The sequence below is a fragment of the Dama dama genome, chromosome 33 (genome assembly GCF_033118175.1).
Source record: "Dama dama isolate Ldn47 chromosome 33, ASM3311817v1, whole genome shotgun sequence".
Lineage (NCBI taxonomy): Eukaryota > Metazoa > Chordata > Mammalia > Artiodactyla > Cervidae > Dama > Dama dama.
The window spans coordinates 54,617,268-54,637,119 of record NC_083713.1 but is presented as its reverse complement, the minus strand read 5'-3'; the positions used below and the strand labels follow the sequence as shown (position 1 = coordinate 54,637,119).

The 19,852-nt window shown below is 38.5% G+C and overlaps 1 protein-coding gene across 1 annotated transcript in view; it reads left to right on the top strand.

Annotated features, from left to right (window-relative positions):
* Positions 1-19,852, top strand: part of ARHGAP15 (Rho GTPase activating protein 15) — a 678,501-nt gene that overhangs the window by 528,306 nt on the left and 130,343 nt on the right. Inside the window, exon 12 of the mRNA XM_061135692.1 lies at positions 14,771-14,905. Within this exon, the coding sequence (XP_060991675.1) occupies positions 14,771-14,905 (135 nt within the window). The remainder of the gene's footprint in view (positions 1-14,770; positions 14,906-19,852) is intronic.

The following is a 19,852-nucleotide window of genomic DNA, read 5'->3' as shown; positions in this document are numbered from 1 at the left end:
AATGGATGGAATGAGAAATCGTGGTCTTTAAAATCTGTAAATGATATCTATTGTGGAGGTTTGTTCAAGTGCCTTATCACACATTCAAATTAACTTTCGGCTATTCTATCACTTAAAAATAGCTCTGTTCATTAAAGGAAATGTAACCTAGATTTTCAGAAAACTAAAACATAATGTTCCTAAAATCATGTCATGCCTTAATCAAGAGTCATCATTTAGTACTGTCTTCCTAAACCTTTTGTACTAAGGAGGAGTGTTATAAATCTGACAGGTTATTTATTGTTGGTTTGATTGCAAACTATCCACTTCAGACTATCAAACAACAAATTGATAGTTTGCATAGACATGACCATTGAGCCTGGGAAACACCTATCACTCCATTATGTTTCATTCCTCTCAACTTTAGATGTATTTTGCACCATAAAATTTACAACATGGTGATCATTATTCAGTACCAGATCAGAGAGCACTGGGTTTGCAGTGATTGGTGTTCTTTAGGACAGATGACCTGAATCACAAAGTATGACTTATTCCATGTACTTAAGACTGCTGCTGCTCCTCTAGAGACAAAACTGCTGTGGAGTTTACCTTGTCAAGCCAGCTGATTTGTGTAGACGCTGATTTTTGGAACTTAAGTATTAACATAAGAATCAGTGTTGTTGGTTGGATATTCCTTTCAAATCATAGTCTGGAGCTGTTTGCTTTTAAACTCATATAAAGAGAATTATATTCTGACTTCCAGGACATAAATTTGCATGGTACCCTTCTCTTCTTGCTCTGTTTCTACATGACCATTTGTATCCTTTATTATCTTAGGTAGTCTTGCAAAATAGTTTACAAGTGAAGAAGCAATGTTAAAAACTTACTGAGACACTAACTTCCTGAGTGAACTTGAGCTAGTTAATTTCTCTGGTCTTTAGATCTTCACATGTTAAGTTAGGATAGTACGATCTTGTTTGGTTGCTATGGAAGTTAATTAAGATCATGTGTGTGTAAAGTGCATCTTACAGTGACTGGCACATGATAGAAACCAACAACAGCTTCTGTTGTCATTACTGTGGTTATCATTATTATTTAACTCTTACTTCTATGTTGATAATTCTCAAAGTGACCTATTTAATCTTTATCCACTTTACTAGGCTTCATGGTCAAATATACAAATGTCTACTGGACATTGCCACCTGGAAATGCCAGTAGCATTCCCAAATCAAACTCATACCCCCTGGCATCTTCTTCTTGAGAACGAACTGAATGAATAAAAACTCCTAGCCACTCTTCCTCAGGTGTCTAATACATGACAGCTATATCAACACACCAACATCCTTCCAGCTAGAAACAGTAGTTTTACCTGATTCTCTTTTCCCTCTACCACCACTGTTTTCATTAAATTTTAAGTCCTTTTATCCTCAACCTTTTCTTTGCATTTCTACAAACACTACTTAATTCTAGCCTTCATGGTGCCTTGGACAATTGCAATGGCTTCCTAAATAATTTGCATATTCTTACCTTTTCATCTGTCAAATACTATGTCCATAGAATACAGTCTGAGTGACATATATTCCCACTCAAACTTTTAATGGGTCTCTCTTGTCTAAAGAACATTTAATCTCTTAACATGACAGTGAAGCTATCCACTGATTTCCAAGCTAAGCTCTCATCACCTTACATAACCCACTTTAGCATGCACGCATCAGAATCACCTGGAGCACTTGCTAAATCACAGATGGCCAGCCGCACCCCAGAGATTCTGATTCAGTAAGTCTGAGGTATGGTTCATTAATTTTCATTTCTAACATTATCCTATGTGATGCCAATATGGCTGGTCCTGAGACCACATTTGTATGACCAGGGCCTAGAACATCTTTCCTCCCCGTCTCAGTCCATCAAAATCCAATGAACCCCTTACTGCCATTACCTTAGAGCAATTTCATCAGTCACCCCACTCAGAATGAACCAGTTCATACTCTGTGCTAGCAGAGTGCCTAAAGGTTCTGAAGGCTTAGAACCAGATTACTGGACTCTAGCTAAATATCTGAGTGAACCTGGATAAGTTACTTAATACTGGACCCATTTCCCTATAAGTAAAACTGAAAAAAATAATAGTACTTATAGCGTGTGTTGATGTGAAGGTAAATTAACATATGTGAAGCACTTAGAATAGTGCCTGAGAAGGGCTCAATTATATTATGTTAGGTAGTAGTTCATATCTTTAATCTAACACTCCACTTAGCATATTATGATATTTAGAGTTTTCAGAACAAAGTTCTTTACTAGATGTTAAGCACCCTGAAAACAGAGACCACATCTCCGTGAATTCCCAGAAACATAGCCCCAGGCCTAGCACTTTATAGAAATTAAGTATAAAAACCTTTCAATTCAATTGAAATTCAGAAAAGATTGCAAAGAAATCTTAAGTAAAACTCTTCTAAACAGTAAACAAAACCGTCCATTTGTTTTTCCCTCATCATAAAGATGAATAAAAGTGCAGTCAATTATTAATAATACATTGAAAGTAGGTTTGCCTTTTCCTTTGAATTTTCTAAACTCTATAATTAAAACAGCTTCAAATTGAAAAATTGTAAAGAAGAAATTAATCTTATTGGTAAGTAAAAAAGCAAATCCCATGGTTGATGATAGATATGACCTGTTAGCAATAGTTACACTTTTATACTTCCTTTTCTTACAATCAGCGTGTGGAGACCAGCATAATCCAATTAATTGTAATTCCCTTTTGTAGAGTCAGTAAAGTAGTGCATGATACTGAAACACCATTGAAGTCTTATCTCTGGTCAGATAATCCACACGGATTTTCGTTTTCCAACTACCAGCAGGTTTTTATAAACTTCAGGAATATAGAATATTTTGACTTCCTTGAACTTGTGATAAATGTGATACACAATAATTGTCTCTGAACTTTAATCCTTTGTATATGCCTAGCCATCAGTTTTCTAGACTTCTTTCTCTGCTGTGCAGTGGTTGCTTGAATACACCTGAGTTTTTCTCTATCTCCTGACTGTATTTAAAATATTGTTTTCCACAGTGAATATGCAGTATTTTAACACAACAGAGCCCCTCAACTGAGCTGTTTGCTGCTTGGACACATCATCTCTCATCCATATACTCACTCTGATCCATCTTGCTCACTCCTGCCAAAGCACTGGAACAATTATAACGATATGCTGAAATAAAAGTTATGTGGCTGTGCCCTTTCACACACAGAATATCTTACTGTACACATTTAATGCCTTTTCCATCTTAACTAAAGTTTGGCAGTTTGAGGTGCAACAGTAAAACTAGCATGAATTTATTTTTCCTTTTTCATAACTTCATGGACAGAAGGTCTGTTCTTAAACATCAATCTTAGTAACTTCAGCATACAGCTTCTTTTCCTTTCCTTATTAAATGGAGAACTTTTACCTTTTCACTTAGAGGAAACACTTTATAGCATCTCTTTGGCATATCCAAATTGCCAGCATCACCACTTTTGTGTTTTGGGGCCAATATTAAGGAAGGGTGTCTTGCACACAAGCCTCTGATATTATGATAGTCAGTGTGGTAATCGAGAGGGCTACTAGGTGACTGACGGAGGCTACACTAGATAAAAGGAAGATTCAGGGCCCCGGGAGTGGGGAGGGAAGGGGACAAATCAGGACTGCATGAGATTTCATCACACTACTCAGAATGACTTAAAATTTATTTCTAAAATGTATCATTTAATATTTTCAGACTGTGATTGATGGCAGATACCTGTGGAAAACAAAACTAAGGGTGAAAGAGGACTGCTGTAGCTAAGTTATTTAGGGTGTGCCCCCAGAGTAATGGGCTTCCCAGGTAGCACAGTGGTAGAGAATCCACATGCCAATGCAAGAGATGCAAGAGACACAGGTTCGATCCTTGGGTCAGGAAGATACCCGGAGGAGCAAATGGCAACCCACTCCAGTATTCTTGCCCAGAAAATCCCACAGACAGAGGAGCCTGGCGAGTTACAGTCCATGGTATTGCAAAGAGTCAGACACAACTAAGGATGCATGCCCAGCCCAGAGTAATACGATCACCAAGCTAGGATGAGTAACATAGTAAATGGATCCGAAATGAAGCTGACTGTAGGCCAGAGTGAAGATCGGCAGCATAGACACGGGTGTCCTCAGAAACCATAGGCAAAAACTCAGGAGTGAGGGCCACAGATGTGTTTTGTGTTAGATCAGAAGAGAAGAAAAGCAAGGAGAAGAGTACCTAGTTGAAGAAAGCTGTATCTTTCCGCTAACATCACTCCAGTTTCATCTACTAACTTTCTTGTGTGAGAACGTGTGGTGAAGTTTGCATGTGTTCATCCCTACTCTGCAGACAAAAGGAGAGGCTCACAGAGGCCAAAACTGCGTAGGCTGCTTGGAAAGGTGTCTTTAGTACTAACAGTTCACCTGAGACCACAGCAGATGATGTCTTCCTGTCTTTCTACAAAAGGAACCGTAGATAACTCTCAGACTTGGACATCTATATAGTTATCATCATCATCTTTATTAAAAAGATACTTAGCAAGCAACTAATTGAGCATGTCTTTGTACTAATGAAGTGAATATAAAATTAAAAGGGGTAGCTCCTTTCCTAGAGACAGCATAATTCTAGTACTAATGTTAGAAAACTTAAGAATTGTCATATTTCAAGAGATTATATACCATTTCTTAGATATCTTACAATCCTCGTTCTGTCATTATAACTGCCTTCCCCACCCATACCTCTTGCACTTAGCGCATTTGACACATGTTAGGTATTTTATTTTTAATGAGTGAATGTATTAACTTGATTGATAGTTTTGTTTCACTTTGCGCTATAAATGTAATGCTGAAATTGATGTAGAATGATGGAATTTCATTCCTTCACTTCATTTTCAGTATGCTCGTTCCTTTTTCTTTTGACTTTGTTTCTATTTAGATTTTTATTTCACCAGAAAACAGTCATTGTTGTTGGGTTTATTTTTTTAATTTGTACTTACTGTTGACCCTTGAGCACTGAAAGGATTAGGTGTGGCAGACCTTCCATGCAGTTGAAAATCACAGTCTAATTTATAATCTACCCTCCATATGCACAGTTCCTCTTGTAGCCGTGGCTCTGCATCTGCTGATTTGACCAAGTGCGGCTCGTTTAGCACTGCAATATTTGAAAAAAATGTGTATATTAAGTAAACACTTGCAGTTCAAACCCAGGTCGTTCAAGGGTCAGCTGTATTATTGTTATATATTTGTTAAGCTTCAATTGTTTATCAGTTCTTATTTAAATGGTCAAACTTTTCATCAAAAGTTACATCTCTCAGGACAGTATAGTAAAAGGAGTAATTTAAGCCAGATATTGTATAAGATTCTGAAAATATTTGCCAAAGTCTGATTGACACAGATAATACTCAAATAAATTTCCTAATAATGTATAACAAGCCTATACTAGATCTTTCACATCTCTTCACTGAATTCTACACAAAATTAGGAGGGAGAGATGACGGTTCTCATTAGACAAGTAAGGAAACCAGTATGTTAGGCAATATCTATATATGTGCATATACCTACAATAGACATGTTATCTATAAATGGGTATTTATAGACCTTAGTTATATTTATTTCCTAGATATCATTATGAGATATGTTTTGACCTGACCTTCTGCTTGGTATTTACAAATGTAATATAACTCAGAGAGAACAAAAAGCGATAGTGTTGAAACTTAGAGCCGATAACGAAGAAAACTTTCAAAAATGACTTGAAATTTAATCCTACGGATTCTCTACCCTTTGGCGTATGTAATGTATGAAATCATCCATGGAATTCGAGTGAATTCAGAATCTGTTTGGAGAAGATGGTCAAATAAAATGAACCATTGTGTATAGTGTCTGCAGAGCACAAAAAGCCTTTGACTGCATGGAAATAAGAGCAGTATTGGAAGCTCTGAGTAAGAAAGGAATTAAAGAAGTATATATTGGTATCATGAAATGTATCCTTCTTTTAAAATTTATGATCCTAACAAAGTCAATTCATTTTTATCATTGTTACTGTTGTTAGAGTCTGAACAGGGCTATCTCTCCTCGGATGCCTAGACAAAAAAAAACCTAGAAGCCAGGAGAGAAAAGTAATGTCCATAACAGCATTTTATAAGGTGGCATTATACATGGAGTTATGATGGGAAGATGTTTTATGTTATGAAGTTATAAATTAAAAATGCACAAAGCAATGACACGTTTGTTATACTTTCCATCTGTGGTGCCTGCTTCACAAATTTCAGTTGTACCTATTTATTTTGTTATTATTTACATTCAAATGAAATCTGAGGGAAAATAAAAATAAGGCATAGTCACTCTTGACTCAGTTCCTGTATTGGTTAGCTGGGGAAGGATAGATAGAGTAGAAGGCTGCTCCACCACCATCAAAGAGAGTCAGTAAAGACATTTCATTAGCCTGTAACATTATTTGCATGCCTTGGGCTTCTTAAGTGATCTCCAAAAAAAAGTACACAGCATGAAGTCCATGGAAAGCAAGCTAACATGGCATACCAAAATACCCCAATTTATTTTCACTTAACCCAGTGGAGTTAAGAAATAGAAGCTTTCATGAAAGAGGCTTTAGCATGTTAGAGAATTTCTGCTTATTTTCTTGGTCCTCCCTTTTTCTTACTATAAGGAGGCCACACAAAATTGAATTTGGTAGACCATGTGGCAAAAGTGTCCATTCTCTATATGGATCAAACCATCTCCTTTTACAGTAGAGTAACCATTTTTCAAATGTATGTCTTCTAATAGCTTCCAGCAGGTTACTGTGGTAAATAGTAAGGAATAAATTTCTTTGGTTTTGGAATATAAAGTTACATATTTAAAACAGCTTTCTGCCCGCTTTGATAGATAACCATGGCCATAGAGAGTAGATTTGTCTTGCATTGAGATCTCCTGTGTGTGTGTATATGTTTGTGTGTGTGTCTGTGTGTGTGCACGTGCATGCTCAGTCATACCCAATTGCTTGCGACCCCACGGACTGTAGCCCGCCAGGCTCCTTAGTCCATGGGATTTCCCTGGCAAGAATACTGGAGTGGGTTGCCATTTCCTACTCCAGGGGATCTTCCTGACCCAGGGATCAAACCTGCTTCCCTTATGTCTCCTGCATTGGCAAGCAGATTCTTTACCACTAACACCATCTGGGAAGCCCAAGATTTCCAGAGAACCATTTTAAATGTTCCTTAGTATTTCATGTCTTGGGCTATAGCAGCAATGAAGTATTTCTCCTTTATAAGTAGTAGCTGGAAAAAAGAATGGGTAAGAAAATAGCAATCATGATTTTATTCTTTGTCTGGTAGTCTTGCTGGAGAGTATCCTGCATGTGTATATACCAAACCATTTGAAATAGTTAGGTTGAGCCTGAATAGGCAAGAAATTGTTCAATTAATTCAACCTTCAAATGCTTTCTCTGAATCTAAATAATTATTTTTATTTAGTTTGAATTACTTAAATAGCTATTTCTATTGTCTACCATATTTCATATGTGTGACATGGCCCATGATTTGAGAAAATGTCTAGATGTAATCTAGGAACATGATGTCTTTCTCTGCACAGAAACTTTGGGCATTGTGTTCATTCTCTAGGGCTGCCGAACAAAGTATCATAGACTAGGAGGGATGAGGGGCTAGGGGATTAAACAATGGAAATGTATTTCCTCTCTGACCAGAATCAAGGTGTTGGCAAGTTTGCTTTCTTCTGAAGCTTCTCTCCTTAGCGTATGGATGCCTTTTTCCAATGTCTTCACATGGTCTTCCTTTGTGATGTCTAATTGCCCCTTCTTATAAAGAAACCAGTCATATTGGAATAAAGCCATCCATGTCACTTCATTTTACCTTAATTACCTCTTTAAAGGCCCCATCTCCAAATATGGTGGGGGACAGGGGGTTGAGTATTCAAGTTATTCATTGTAGCAGTGTGCGGGATGGCAGAGGGGGCACAACTCAGCCCATAACAGACATAGCACATTTTGGGGGTGAATTTGTCTCTGCTTTAAGGTAAAACAGAGTGTTATTCTAAGGGACAGGAATAAGATGTAAAATGTCTAGAACCTAATTTATTTTCACTTGAATATTTCTGAGCACCTGGTGAAGCCCTCTTCTTTGAGGTATACAAAGCAGCCTCAACAGTTGCAGCTCTGAAAAGCCTCCAAATACAGCTCCTAATATGTAGTCTCCATTCAAGCTACAATTGTTGAGTAAAAATTAAATGAACTAGCAAGTTAACTGGTCAACCAGCCTAATTTCCTAAGATAATCCCCACCAAAGTCTGATGTTGTTCCCAAGGAGTTACAGAGGGTCTTTAGTGGGTGCAGGATGCAAAGAGGATGGTTTTGGCACAAAGTGTACATATCTCTGTGCTTGAGAATTTGGAACCTCTCTAATCCACCAGAAATCAGATTGAACTGTCACTTTAAAGAGCTAACACGACAGGAAAGGTTGAGCTAGTTGGATGATTCACCCGACTTCCTTTTGATCCTCCCCTTTAAATGCTAAACTAAAAATCAGCTGTATCCTTATAAACGATATGTTTCATCCACTCTTATATCTAATCTTCCAGTTTGATTTTATGGCCAAACATATTATTATTTTTTGGATCGATTGTCCCTATGGCATCTCTTTCATTCATGATGTGACTTTCATGTACCCAGCAGGGCTTTCCGATAAGGTTTCCAAATGGTCATCTGTGCTGGAAGCAGATACCATATCCTTTATGAGAGTTTCACGATGTAATAGGTTCTTGTCACTGTATTAATGGTATCAGAGCTATTCACTCTGTATCCTGGTAAAGTCAGGCTGTCTTTTCCTCTTTTTTTTTTATTACACCAGTAAAATAAAAGTTGGAAGAGGACTTTAAAACTGCCATGGAAAATTTACAAGGTAAAAGTGTACTTGTTTTTCAATACACAAAGATGCGCATCTTTCTTCTTATGTAACTGTTCTACTCTGGAGAGTCCAAGCTTGTCTGCAGCTTCATGCCAACCAATCCTAGGTTACCACAGTGCCTTTAGTTAAAGTCAGACTTAATGTTGCAACTTGGGGTTATAGCAAGTCTATAGAGCAATATATCATACAATAAGAGAATGGTGATTAAACTATTAGTGATATTTATTTATTTATTTATTTATTTATTGACTGCACTGTGTCTTCCTTGCTGTGTGTGGACTTTCTCTAGTTGGGGCAAGCAAAGGTCACTCTTGACTGCGGTGTGTGGGCTTCTCTTTGTGATGGCTTCTCGTTGCGGAGCGTGGGCTATAGTGTACAGGCTTCAATAGTTGAAGCACATGGGCTCTGTAGTTGTGGTTCATGGGTTCTAGAGCCTGGCTCAGTAGTCGTGGTACACAGGCTTAGCTGCTTCAAGGCATGTGGAATCTTCCTGGACCAGTGATTGAACCTGTGTCTCCTGCGTTGGCAAGTGGATTCTTACCCACTGAACCACCAAGGAAATCCTGTTAGTGATATTTAAATATGCCTTTTTCCATGGAAATTACAATGACATACTGTGGCTATCCAAGATCCACCTTTTAGTTCTCCTTCTTAAAAAAAGGTAATTACTAATAGCTATTGTCAAAAATGTTTAATTTCAAATATAATGGCTTTTTAGCTGGATACAGGTAAGTTTTTATTTAAAACAACAAAATCCACAAAAAACCCTTTAAGGAAGGACATTTCAAGATAGACTTGAATGCTTGGATACAATATTAAAATATATTTCTTGTGGTATCTTAAAAGTCACAGAGTGACGTTGGATTTTGGAGCTTAAGCTGTCTTCAATTCTGTTTAAATGGTTTAAGCCAAAAGCCATGGCCAACATGAATTTACAATAACCTGATTAGAGGGCCAGGAGAAACCAGCACAGATTATTGGTGTGATGATTGTGAGGTGTCTTGATTCAATCAGGCTTCTTCCCAGTACTGGACTCCAGCATGTAAAGTTTTTGTTGAGCTCCTATGACAAATTGCATCATGCTGAGGTAAATCCTCTAAGACAATCAGAATGGTTTATGATGTTTGCTCAGTATTTCCATTGCTTTAATCCCTAATATATTTTGCCTTTTGGGCCTTTATTTACCTTCCCTATCACAATGGCATCTTGGATATGTTTGAGGTTTTTTTGCTTTCCAAATGTTTTTCAGATACATTTTCTCATTTGATACAAATGACTATCCTTCTAAATATATTCATTTCACAAATAAATAAATAGATACACAATAAATTAGTGGTAAATCCAGGCCTGGTGTTTTATATAATCTCTTTCTCACTCTATCATATTTCCTCTTCATTCTAGCACCACATAGTAATTTGCTCCATCTTCTGTCCCATTCCTAATGCATTCTTTTTATTGCCAGTTTGCTTTATATCTGTTTATATAAGAATCTGTTTCTTCTATAAATGAGTAATTAGGAAAGATCAGAGTCCATTTACAGGTAAAAGCATAGCCTCAAGTAAGATATTTAGGGATAAAATATAAAAATCACTATCTTTGAAGTAATAGTCAATCCACTACCACTGGCAATTACTATTTACTTGCCTTTACCCTTTCAGCTTCTGCCAGCCAGGCTTAGCCTGACCATAGTGGTTTGGAGAGAGACTGACTGACTCCTTGGGCTTCACGGGTGGCTCAGTCGGTAAAGAATCTGCCTGAAGTGCAGAAGATGCAGTTTCGATCCCTGGGTTGGGAAGATCCCCTGTAGAAGGAAATGACAACCCTCTCCAGTATACTTGCTTGGGAAATCCCAGGGACAGAGGAGCCTGGTGGGCTACAGTCCATGGGGTCACAAAAGAGTCAGACCTGACTTAGAGACTAAGCTAAGCAACAACAACAACAACAAACTGACTCCTTATCCTGGGTTTATAACTTGTCAGCCATGGAAATTTTACTTGATCTATACATGCCTCATTTTCCTTGTCTGTAAGATAAGCTGATGATAACAATAGCATAGACCTCATTATTGAAAAAAATTATATAAAAAGAATGTAAAGGGCATAGCATAGTCTCTAGCATGCTGTAAGCATCAAATACTGCTACAGCTAAGTCACTTCAGTCGTGTCCGACTCTGTGCGAATCCCCATCCCTGCGATTCTCCGGGCAAGGACACTGGAGTGGGTTGCCATTTCCTTCTCCAATGCATGAAAGTGAAGTCGCTCAGCCGTGTCTGACTCTTCGCGACCCCATGGCCTGCAGCCCACCAAATAACTATTGGTTATCGTTGCTGTTGCAAAGATTCCCTAAAATATAGTTATCTGAATTTTGTTCTGTAACAGGTTTTTATCTTGTCAATAATAATTACCAGATCTTAGTGTTGGTTGTGTTAGTTACTCATCCATATTTTTGCTACCCCATGGACTGTAGCCCACCAGGCTCCTCTCTCCATGTAATTCTCCAGGCAAGAATACTGGAGTTGCCATTCCCTTCTCCAGAGGATCTTCCCAATCAAGGGATCAAACCCAGGTCTCCTGCATTGCAGGCAGATTCTTTACCACCTGAGCCACAAGGGAAGCCCCACCAGCACTTAAGTTCATGTTAAAGGAACCTCAACATGCACATACCTAGTTTTCTATTTCTCTGCCCACCAAAGGTAAACTTCACAAATCAACGTTTATTGAGGAACTTTTATAGACTCTTACAGACTCCATTGTTTTGGTTCTCCACTGGGGATTACTTTGTACCCCCAGGAGATATTTGGCAATATCTGGAGACATTTTTCATCAGCAGCATTGGGAAGTGCTGCTGGCAATGAGTTGGCCGAGGCCAGGGATGCTACTAAATACCATAACATGCGCAGGACAGCCCTCGTTGCAAAAAAGTATTCAGTCCCAAATGTCAACAGTGCTTCCCTACAGAGAAATCCTGCTCGTTTGAAAGGCGGGGACCAAGAAGACATCATCACCGCTAACAGATCTGTTAGAAAATGCCTATCAGATAGTACAAATGTGTTCATAATGATACCTGTTAACACAGAGATGAGTGTCACTTCATCTTTACTACTGATTGCATTCATGAGAAGGCATATAAATATGGACCCAACTGCGTATTTAGATAAGTAGCAGTGGTCTTGAAAAATATGCCTTAAAGTCCTCTGTTTTACAAAGAAATTTTAACCTTGGTTGTTTATGGAAAAACTTAATATAAAAATTAGGTATTATATACCAAAATCCTTTCCAACTATTTATCATCTTATTTATTGAAGCTACTTGTTGAGGGGCTATACATGGTCTTTTTAAAATGAAGACCACATAATAGAAATGTTAGTTTGAGTAACACAAGTTGATATTGATATTATATGGCATTTTGAGTGGATATAATCAAATGGTGTTGATTGAGTGGTAGATTTCCTTTTTTATGTATATTGAAATATTTCATTTTCAAAAACAGTTGAATTAAGTGATGTTTATCTGGAGGTGACAATCATGACTGGCATCTATCTTTGGTTACGCAATTGTTTGCTCTTCGTCTTTTCTTGCTTCAAATAAAACCATCCTGTTTTTTAACCTGCCAAACTTAAACTTAGGCAGCAAAATAGCATTTTGTGTTGGACTTTTGTGCTGTTAAACCTATGCAGCAAAATGGCTTTTTGTGTGGACTTTTGTGATACGTTTTTGGTAGAGATAGTTGTGCATGTGAGCATGTGTGTATGTGTGTGTTTGTGTGTATTTAGTTTTCCACTTAAAGTGCAGTGCCAAAGCTACCGTACTTATACATTTTCTAAATGTGCTTTAAGCAATAAGTTGTACAACATTTTTAGAACATGTGTTAAGCTATTTCTCTAAGAATGAAGCTCTTAACAAAACATAAGCACTCTGCATGAGATCTTAGCAGCAAAGTGCTTAAAAGATAAAGTAAGAATTGGTACCATGGGAAGAACACCAGCTGTAGCGCGCACAGGTCCATTATGAGAAGTATGGTAGTGGGTAGGGAGAAAATGATTTAATCAGGAGTAAAACCAATTTTATTATAAGGGCACGCAGGGGGTGTGGCACCATAGTGAGAGGGACATTTCAAAATATCTGACAGATTTCAACAATGTGAAAACCCCGTTCTTTAAAGTGACAGTAAACCCCATCAGGTCTCCCTTTTTGATGCTATTGTTAACAGTTGACTGTTTAAAGCTGGCCTGCTAGGATGCTGTCGTCCTATTTCAATAGTGTGTAGCCAAATAAAAGACTAATTGTTGAAATACAATCAATCAAAAATGATTGCAGGGCAGAAAGAAGGTCTCCTCTGCTGATTTTGTTGTGGGGCGAATTATTGTGTTATGATTGAGGTAGGGATGGAGACTGAAAGGGAAGAAGAAAATAGCCCAGCTGAAATAAACAGATTCACCTTCATTCCTTCTCTTTGCAAACAGCCAGTTGAGCAGAAACGTCACTTACCAGCCCTGGGAATAATAATCCATTTAGAAAAAAAGATCTGATGAAGATTTCAGCTAATATTTTTAAAAGGACATGAACACTATTAGCAAAACAGCCCATGCAGAGATTCCCTACAGTGGCAATTCTCAGCTTTTCTTACATTTTTGGTGCAAATTCTCCTCTGCATTCATAAAACTGACACAAGCAGGCATCTAAATGTGAGCCCAAGACATCGGTAAAGACACACAATTCCAGTTGACCAAATACCTATTAAGTTCTTGCCAGGATCCTCAGCTTTCCTGTTAAGCCCCAGGTTGTCCAAAATGATTAGCTTCAGTTTTCATTAAACCCAGAATCCAAAATCTTTTCTGTATTGTAACGTTCAGAAAGACAAATACTGTGTTTCAGCAGCAATGCTTCTATGCCTGCTTCCTTTTAGTTGTGTGGAAAAGTGTCACTTTCAGACATTATTGCATCCACTTTTTGAGTGAGAATGGTTCCAGTCTTTCATACTGAAGACGAAAGGGAAGGAAATAATTGCCCAGACTCTCTTTATTTCTTCTGAGAACTTTACTGGGGCCTTTATTTTCTTTAATATTTAAATGTCTCAACTCACTCAAGCTTCCCAAGCAAACATTTCCGTTGTTTCTAAGAGGAGTTGGTGAGCACTTGTGGTTTGCCTTTAGTGTGTTATCATTTTTGACAGCTTTGCATAGCCTACGTAGGCCAACAGGGGTCTGTCTAATATTGTTGCTGGGCACATTTTCCTCGCTGAGATGAAAACTAAAAAAAAAAAAAAAAAAGATATTTTTGAAGCAGTAAGAAGGAATTAATATCCTTTCTCACTCGGTATTCTATTCCTTGCTGACTTTATATTCAGCAAAAAAAGGAAAAAAGTGTTACCCATTATTCCCTTGTACATAGCAAGGCTAACACATGTAAAGCAATAACTCATTTTCTATTGCCATGTTTAGCATATGTCTCCTGTTGGCTCAGCAAGGCCTTTAGGCCGGTCCCTTGAGCCAGCCATCATTGGCAACTCTTAGCCCCTCGGCCTCTAAACCAAATAGCTTTGAATCATGTTGAGCTGTGATGCTAATTTTCATACTGATGCATTATGGGAATAAATGTATCTGACATACTGTGTCAATGGCACGGTCTCTTTGTGTCTCTTGTTTTTTTGTTAGCTGCATTCCTACAGATGGTATTCCATTGAAAATGTTCCCTTCCTATGGAAAAAAGGAAAAAAAAAAAAAACATGCACAGCACCAAACCTCTAGGTGCAGAAGGCTGTTAACGGTTGCTGATGATAGTAGGCAAACATTAACATAATAATTAGTGTCTTGTAATTGTTTCATTAAAACCAGTTGTTCCATTTCTCCTCGTGTTTTCCCAGAAGAGAAGCTGAATTTGGACGACAGCCAGTGGGAGGACATCCACGTTGTCACCGGAGCACTGAAGATGTTTTTCCGGGACTTGCCTGAGCCGCTCTTCCCTTACAGTTTCTTTGAGCAGTTTGTGGAGGCGATCAGTAAGTACCTCATATGCAGGAATGGCTGGTGCAAAAACCTGGTGGTGTGGAATTATTACTAAGTAAACAATAAGAGTGGCGAGAACAGCAATCATGGCGATGATAATACCCCCAGTGCTCCACAGCTTTCATTCTAGTTTTGGTGCTTCTGATGGCTTATTCTTATTTCTGCAATATTATCTGAGTATTTTTAAAAATTGAGAGAAAAAAAGAAGAAGACATCCTGTTTAGGGTGGCTGATTTTCAATTAAATAGCTTTCAACTAAAGTAGCTTCTCATACAATCTGCTTTATTTTTTTCTTGCTGTTTTTTTTTTTTTTTTAACTTTTTATTTTATATTGGAATATAACTGGTTAACTGGAGAAGGCAATGGCACCCCACTCCAGTACTCTTGCCTGGAGAATCCCAGGGATGGAGGAGCCTGGTAGGCTGCAGTCCATGGGGTCACACAGAGTCGGACACGACTGAAACGACGCAGCAGCAGCAGCAGCTTAGCTGGTTACCAACGTTGTGATAGCTCCAGGTAGACAGCAAAGGAACCCAGCCGAGCATATACAAGTGTCCGTTCTCCCTCAGACTCCTCCCCAGGAGGAGAGAGGCTGCCACAAAACATCGAGCAGAGTTCCTTGTGCTCTACACTAGGTCCTTGTTCGCAATCTGCCTTAAAGGGGTCACCTTCCAAAGCCCCAGCCCCCTACCTTTATACTTTTGGAGTCACAATGAGTTTAACTGATTACAAGGGGACTTTGAAAAAGAACTGAAGTGAATTAAACATTACATTTCATCAAAGAGGTGTTAAATCATCAACTGAGACGTTACCTTCTTAAGGGACCACTCACCCTATACCCACCAACACTAGGAAAGAGTTGGCTACAGTTTGCTTATGGACATTGTGAGTGTCAATTAAGTAACGGAAAGCTTCTTCTATTAAACTGGTGGCTTTGGGGGAGGTTGAGTTACGTCACTAGCCGGTAGTCATTGTACACTCCATGAAGCCTCCTTTTTGTTATCTTCTCATTCATAACACACACACACACACACACACACACGCTTAAGGAAAAACAAATGAATTAATGAATAAATGAATGAATGAGCAAACAAATGAAAATCTTTCCAAATGTGAGGAAACTTCTGCTATTGATTTTTGAAGCAACAGCGGCTAGTACATTTCTAAATTTAATATTAATATCTTGGGGTATACTTACTATGATTGTGACAGCTTGGAAAAAGTTTCCTGGCAAGCAGGCTGATTCAAGGAGGAAAAAGAAAGAAGAAAGAAAGGTAAAATTAAAAAGCTTGCAAGCCTGGCAGGAGCTTAATTAAAGTCCAAATGAGAAAAATCTCCAAGAAAAAAAATGCTCTACTTAGGAGGTCTGATCTTGGATGGCTGTGTGTACAGCATCCCCATTAGGGGGAGTGGGATACGGGGAGCCTGTTGGAAACAGCTCCTCAATATGCTCTTTTATTCTGTTTTTCATTTCACAAAAGTCTTCACGCTTGTTTAAAGCTCTGGCAAAATGATATCAAATAGGAATAAAGCAGAGTTTATTCTCCCAAGGTCTTTTTCTTGCTGCCTGCTCACAATTTCAGATGTTGTTGTTGTTGTTGAATAGAGGAACAGTGCTTTAAATATGGGTTTTGAAGTGAGGCTGGAACTCTTATCCCCTGTCAGACTTTTTATTTCATGAGTCCTCTGTTTCTCAAGAAGAACAGTATTTTATAGTTCCCAGGCTCCCTTAACTTCTTTTTAAAAGGAAGAATAAAGACAAAAATAAACAAGCCTGAATTTCCATAACAGTTTATTCTGATATGGAAGGTCAGTCATAATGCCAGGACAGGATTCCAGTAAGACGTTGGGGGCTTCTGCATTTGGGTGGCGCTAGTGGTAAAGAACATACCTGCTAATGTGGGAGATATGAGATGCGGATTCAATCCCTGTGTCAGGAAGTTACCCCTGGAGGAGGGCATGGCTATCCATTCCAGTATTCTTGCCTGGGAAAGCCCGTGGACCGAGGAGCATGGCAGGCTGAATTGCAGAGTCAGACATGACTAAAGCAACTTAGCATGCACCCATGTACTCTGATTCTATATATCTAAAGAAGTCATACAAATTTCACATCATGGTCTCCATGCTTTTAAGTGAGAATTGTCTCATTGGAAGCATACTCGTGCTTGTGCTGATCTGAGGGCTGTGATGTAATATACCCATCATGTGAAAGTGAAAGTCGTTCAGTCGTGTCCGACTCTTCGTGGCCCCCTGGACTATACAGTTCATGGAAAAATCTAGGCCAGAATACTGGAGTGGGTAGCCTTTTCCTTCTCCAGGGGATCTTCCCAACCCACAGATCAAACTCAGGTCTCCTGCATTGCGGGCGGATTCTTTACCAGCTGAGCCACAACCCATCATTTAAGCTTCCTTGTTTAACCTGATTCTGAAGATGTTAGGCAATCCATTCTCCTAGTCCAAGGATGTGGAAAACAGGCCCTCAAACCTGTGTGAGGTTGTATCCTTTGAATTTCCATAAAAAGTAAGACCATCTCTGGGCTATCCTAGACTCAGCTCCAAATTGGACAGAATTTCAGAAACACTGGCATGGTCAGAACTTAACAAAGCAGAATTGAGGTAGGCAGCATGCTACTGTGATGTATGGCTATTGCAATGATTTTTTTCCAACTCCTATCAAAGAGGCTATGTTGTGAATGAATGAGAAAGTACTTTAGAACGTCCCTTTAAAGATGTAAGATACTGAACAAATGCTAACAGTGTTTCTTCAGATCAGCTTTGTTTAAAAAAAAGTGATTTAGAAGCAAAGAGAGGGGAGTTTTTCCTTCATTTTTCAAAGCAAGGAGAATCAATCTCAACAATCTTGCCTTACCTAACTCATGCAGTACTTAGTCTTTTTTTCATATATAAAATGGAGGGACTAACCAAGAGGTTAATGTGGATGAGAAATATGTTGGAAAGGGCCATATGTTTGCTAATCCATGCATTTTTGACATAACCTTGACATTAGTTCTTGAATTCTTAACTCAGCTCAAAGTTGTAGTTCGTATTTAAATATCCTTAAGCAGTAGGAGAGTGTCCACATAGTTGCTTGGAAATGGCAAAACCACACCAGAGGAGGCACTGTTACATAATGTGCACTGAGTAAAAAAAAAAAAAAAAAATATTTCGAAACTGTAAATACATTCTTATCCATCCCAGAGAGGTGCTGGGCTTTATCACTGCTTCTTGTGAAATCTATATTGTGAGCTCAACAGACCTACTCATGAGTTCGTAACTTTTCATGAAAAGGAACCAGCCAGGTAAAGTAATTCCCCAGGGGAGATGTCCATATATACTGGCTCTGGGCTTCTTTGACCGTCTCCTTTTGTCACTTCTTTGCTTTGTACCTATGGAAGGTTGATCCTCCCCAGCTGCATTACAGAGATGCTACTGCAGTCAAAGGGAGTGGCCAGTGGTAGTTGGCAGAGGGAGGGGGAAGGAAAAGATAACCCAGGTTTTTTGTTTATCCTCCACCCCTCTCTCCCTTGCCCACCCACTTCCTCAGGTAGCTTCCCTACCCGAGGATCCATCTGCTCCATGTCTTCAGCCCATTCTGGCTCCAACTTCCATCTGGCGATGGGGACACTCCTCCATTTGTCCCTCCAGGCTGGTAGTGGCTTTCTGCAGTCTCTAGTTACTTGGTTACTAAACTCTTCCTTAATTGGCTCTCAGCTTCTTTACCACATGGGTAATCAGTTCCCTCTATTGGTGTCAATGCTTGAAGTGATGTCTGGTCACTGATTAGCCACTAGCAAAATGTCATGCCAGTAAATGTCATGGTTCAGGTAGCTATAACATTGTTTCCCTTTCCTGCCTCACTACCTCCAAGCCCAGTTTGTGAAGGCTTAGCATTTCTATTTGGTTACAAATCGAGAGATCTTCTGTTAATGCTTTCATGACAGAGTTAAAAGGTGAATAGACCAAAAAGAATTTTGCATCCAGCTGTAATGCTCTGCTTCTGAAGAAGAAATGCTATTTCATGTAAAAGCAATTAATGACCATTTGTGCTATTTGAAATACTGTTAATTTTTATTATATGTTTGAAAGTCATCATTACATATTCCAAGAAGAGGGAACAGAAGGCATTTACTCTTTTAAGTAGTTTCTTTTTGGACCAAAAACAAACATTAATATGATAAGAACCTGCAATTGCCATAGTGATCCCCTGTCTGATAACATCCATTGGGGTAACAAAAACACCTGCGATTATTTTAGATTTCAGAATCCAAGTACTGCAGCTATTGATCTGAAATTCTATATTTGAGGTCAATACAACTGGGTCACCTGCATGTTATTTTGTGGGGATTTAACCCACTGACTGCTAGGAAATTAATTCCCTGGAAATGACTTGTGCTGAAGGCATTATTAATACCTTAAATGTGAACTCAGTACAAAGACACAGCTTTAGAGTTTTCTGATAGGTGATGCAATCTTGTAGCTAAAAGCCTGCAGGGGGTGTGGACATTTCCAGTACATCTAAATCCTAGGAAATGTACTAAGTTTATCTCTATTCCCATCTCTTTTGTTCTGGTACCTCTACAGATCCAAAGAAAAGAGGCAACAAACAGTGTCTTTTCTATTTTGCTACCTGCATCTTTTCAAAATTCCTGGGAAAGGAAAACTTGTTGGCATTTTTTATAATTATATAGTTCATTTCTGATAATAACAGAATACAGAAGAAATGGAAAAATCATGTGGAAAATAATTTCTAGGTCATAAAGTTTCTATGAGAATTATACAGCCTAACATTTTCCTTACTCTGTATTAGGTGCTCAATAAATGATTTGAAAGAAATTCATTTTTCAGAGGCATAAAGCAAGTTGCAAAATATTTCCTGAGTTCATGTGGCTCAGAAGATTAGGTTTAGCATTAAGCTGCAGACTCTAAAACATAAATACCTT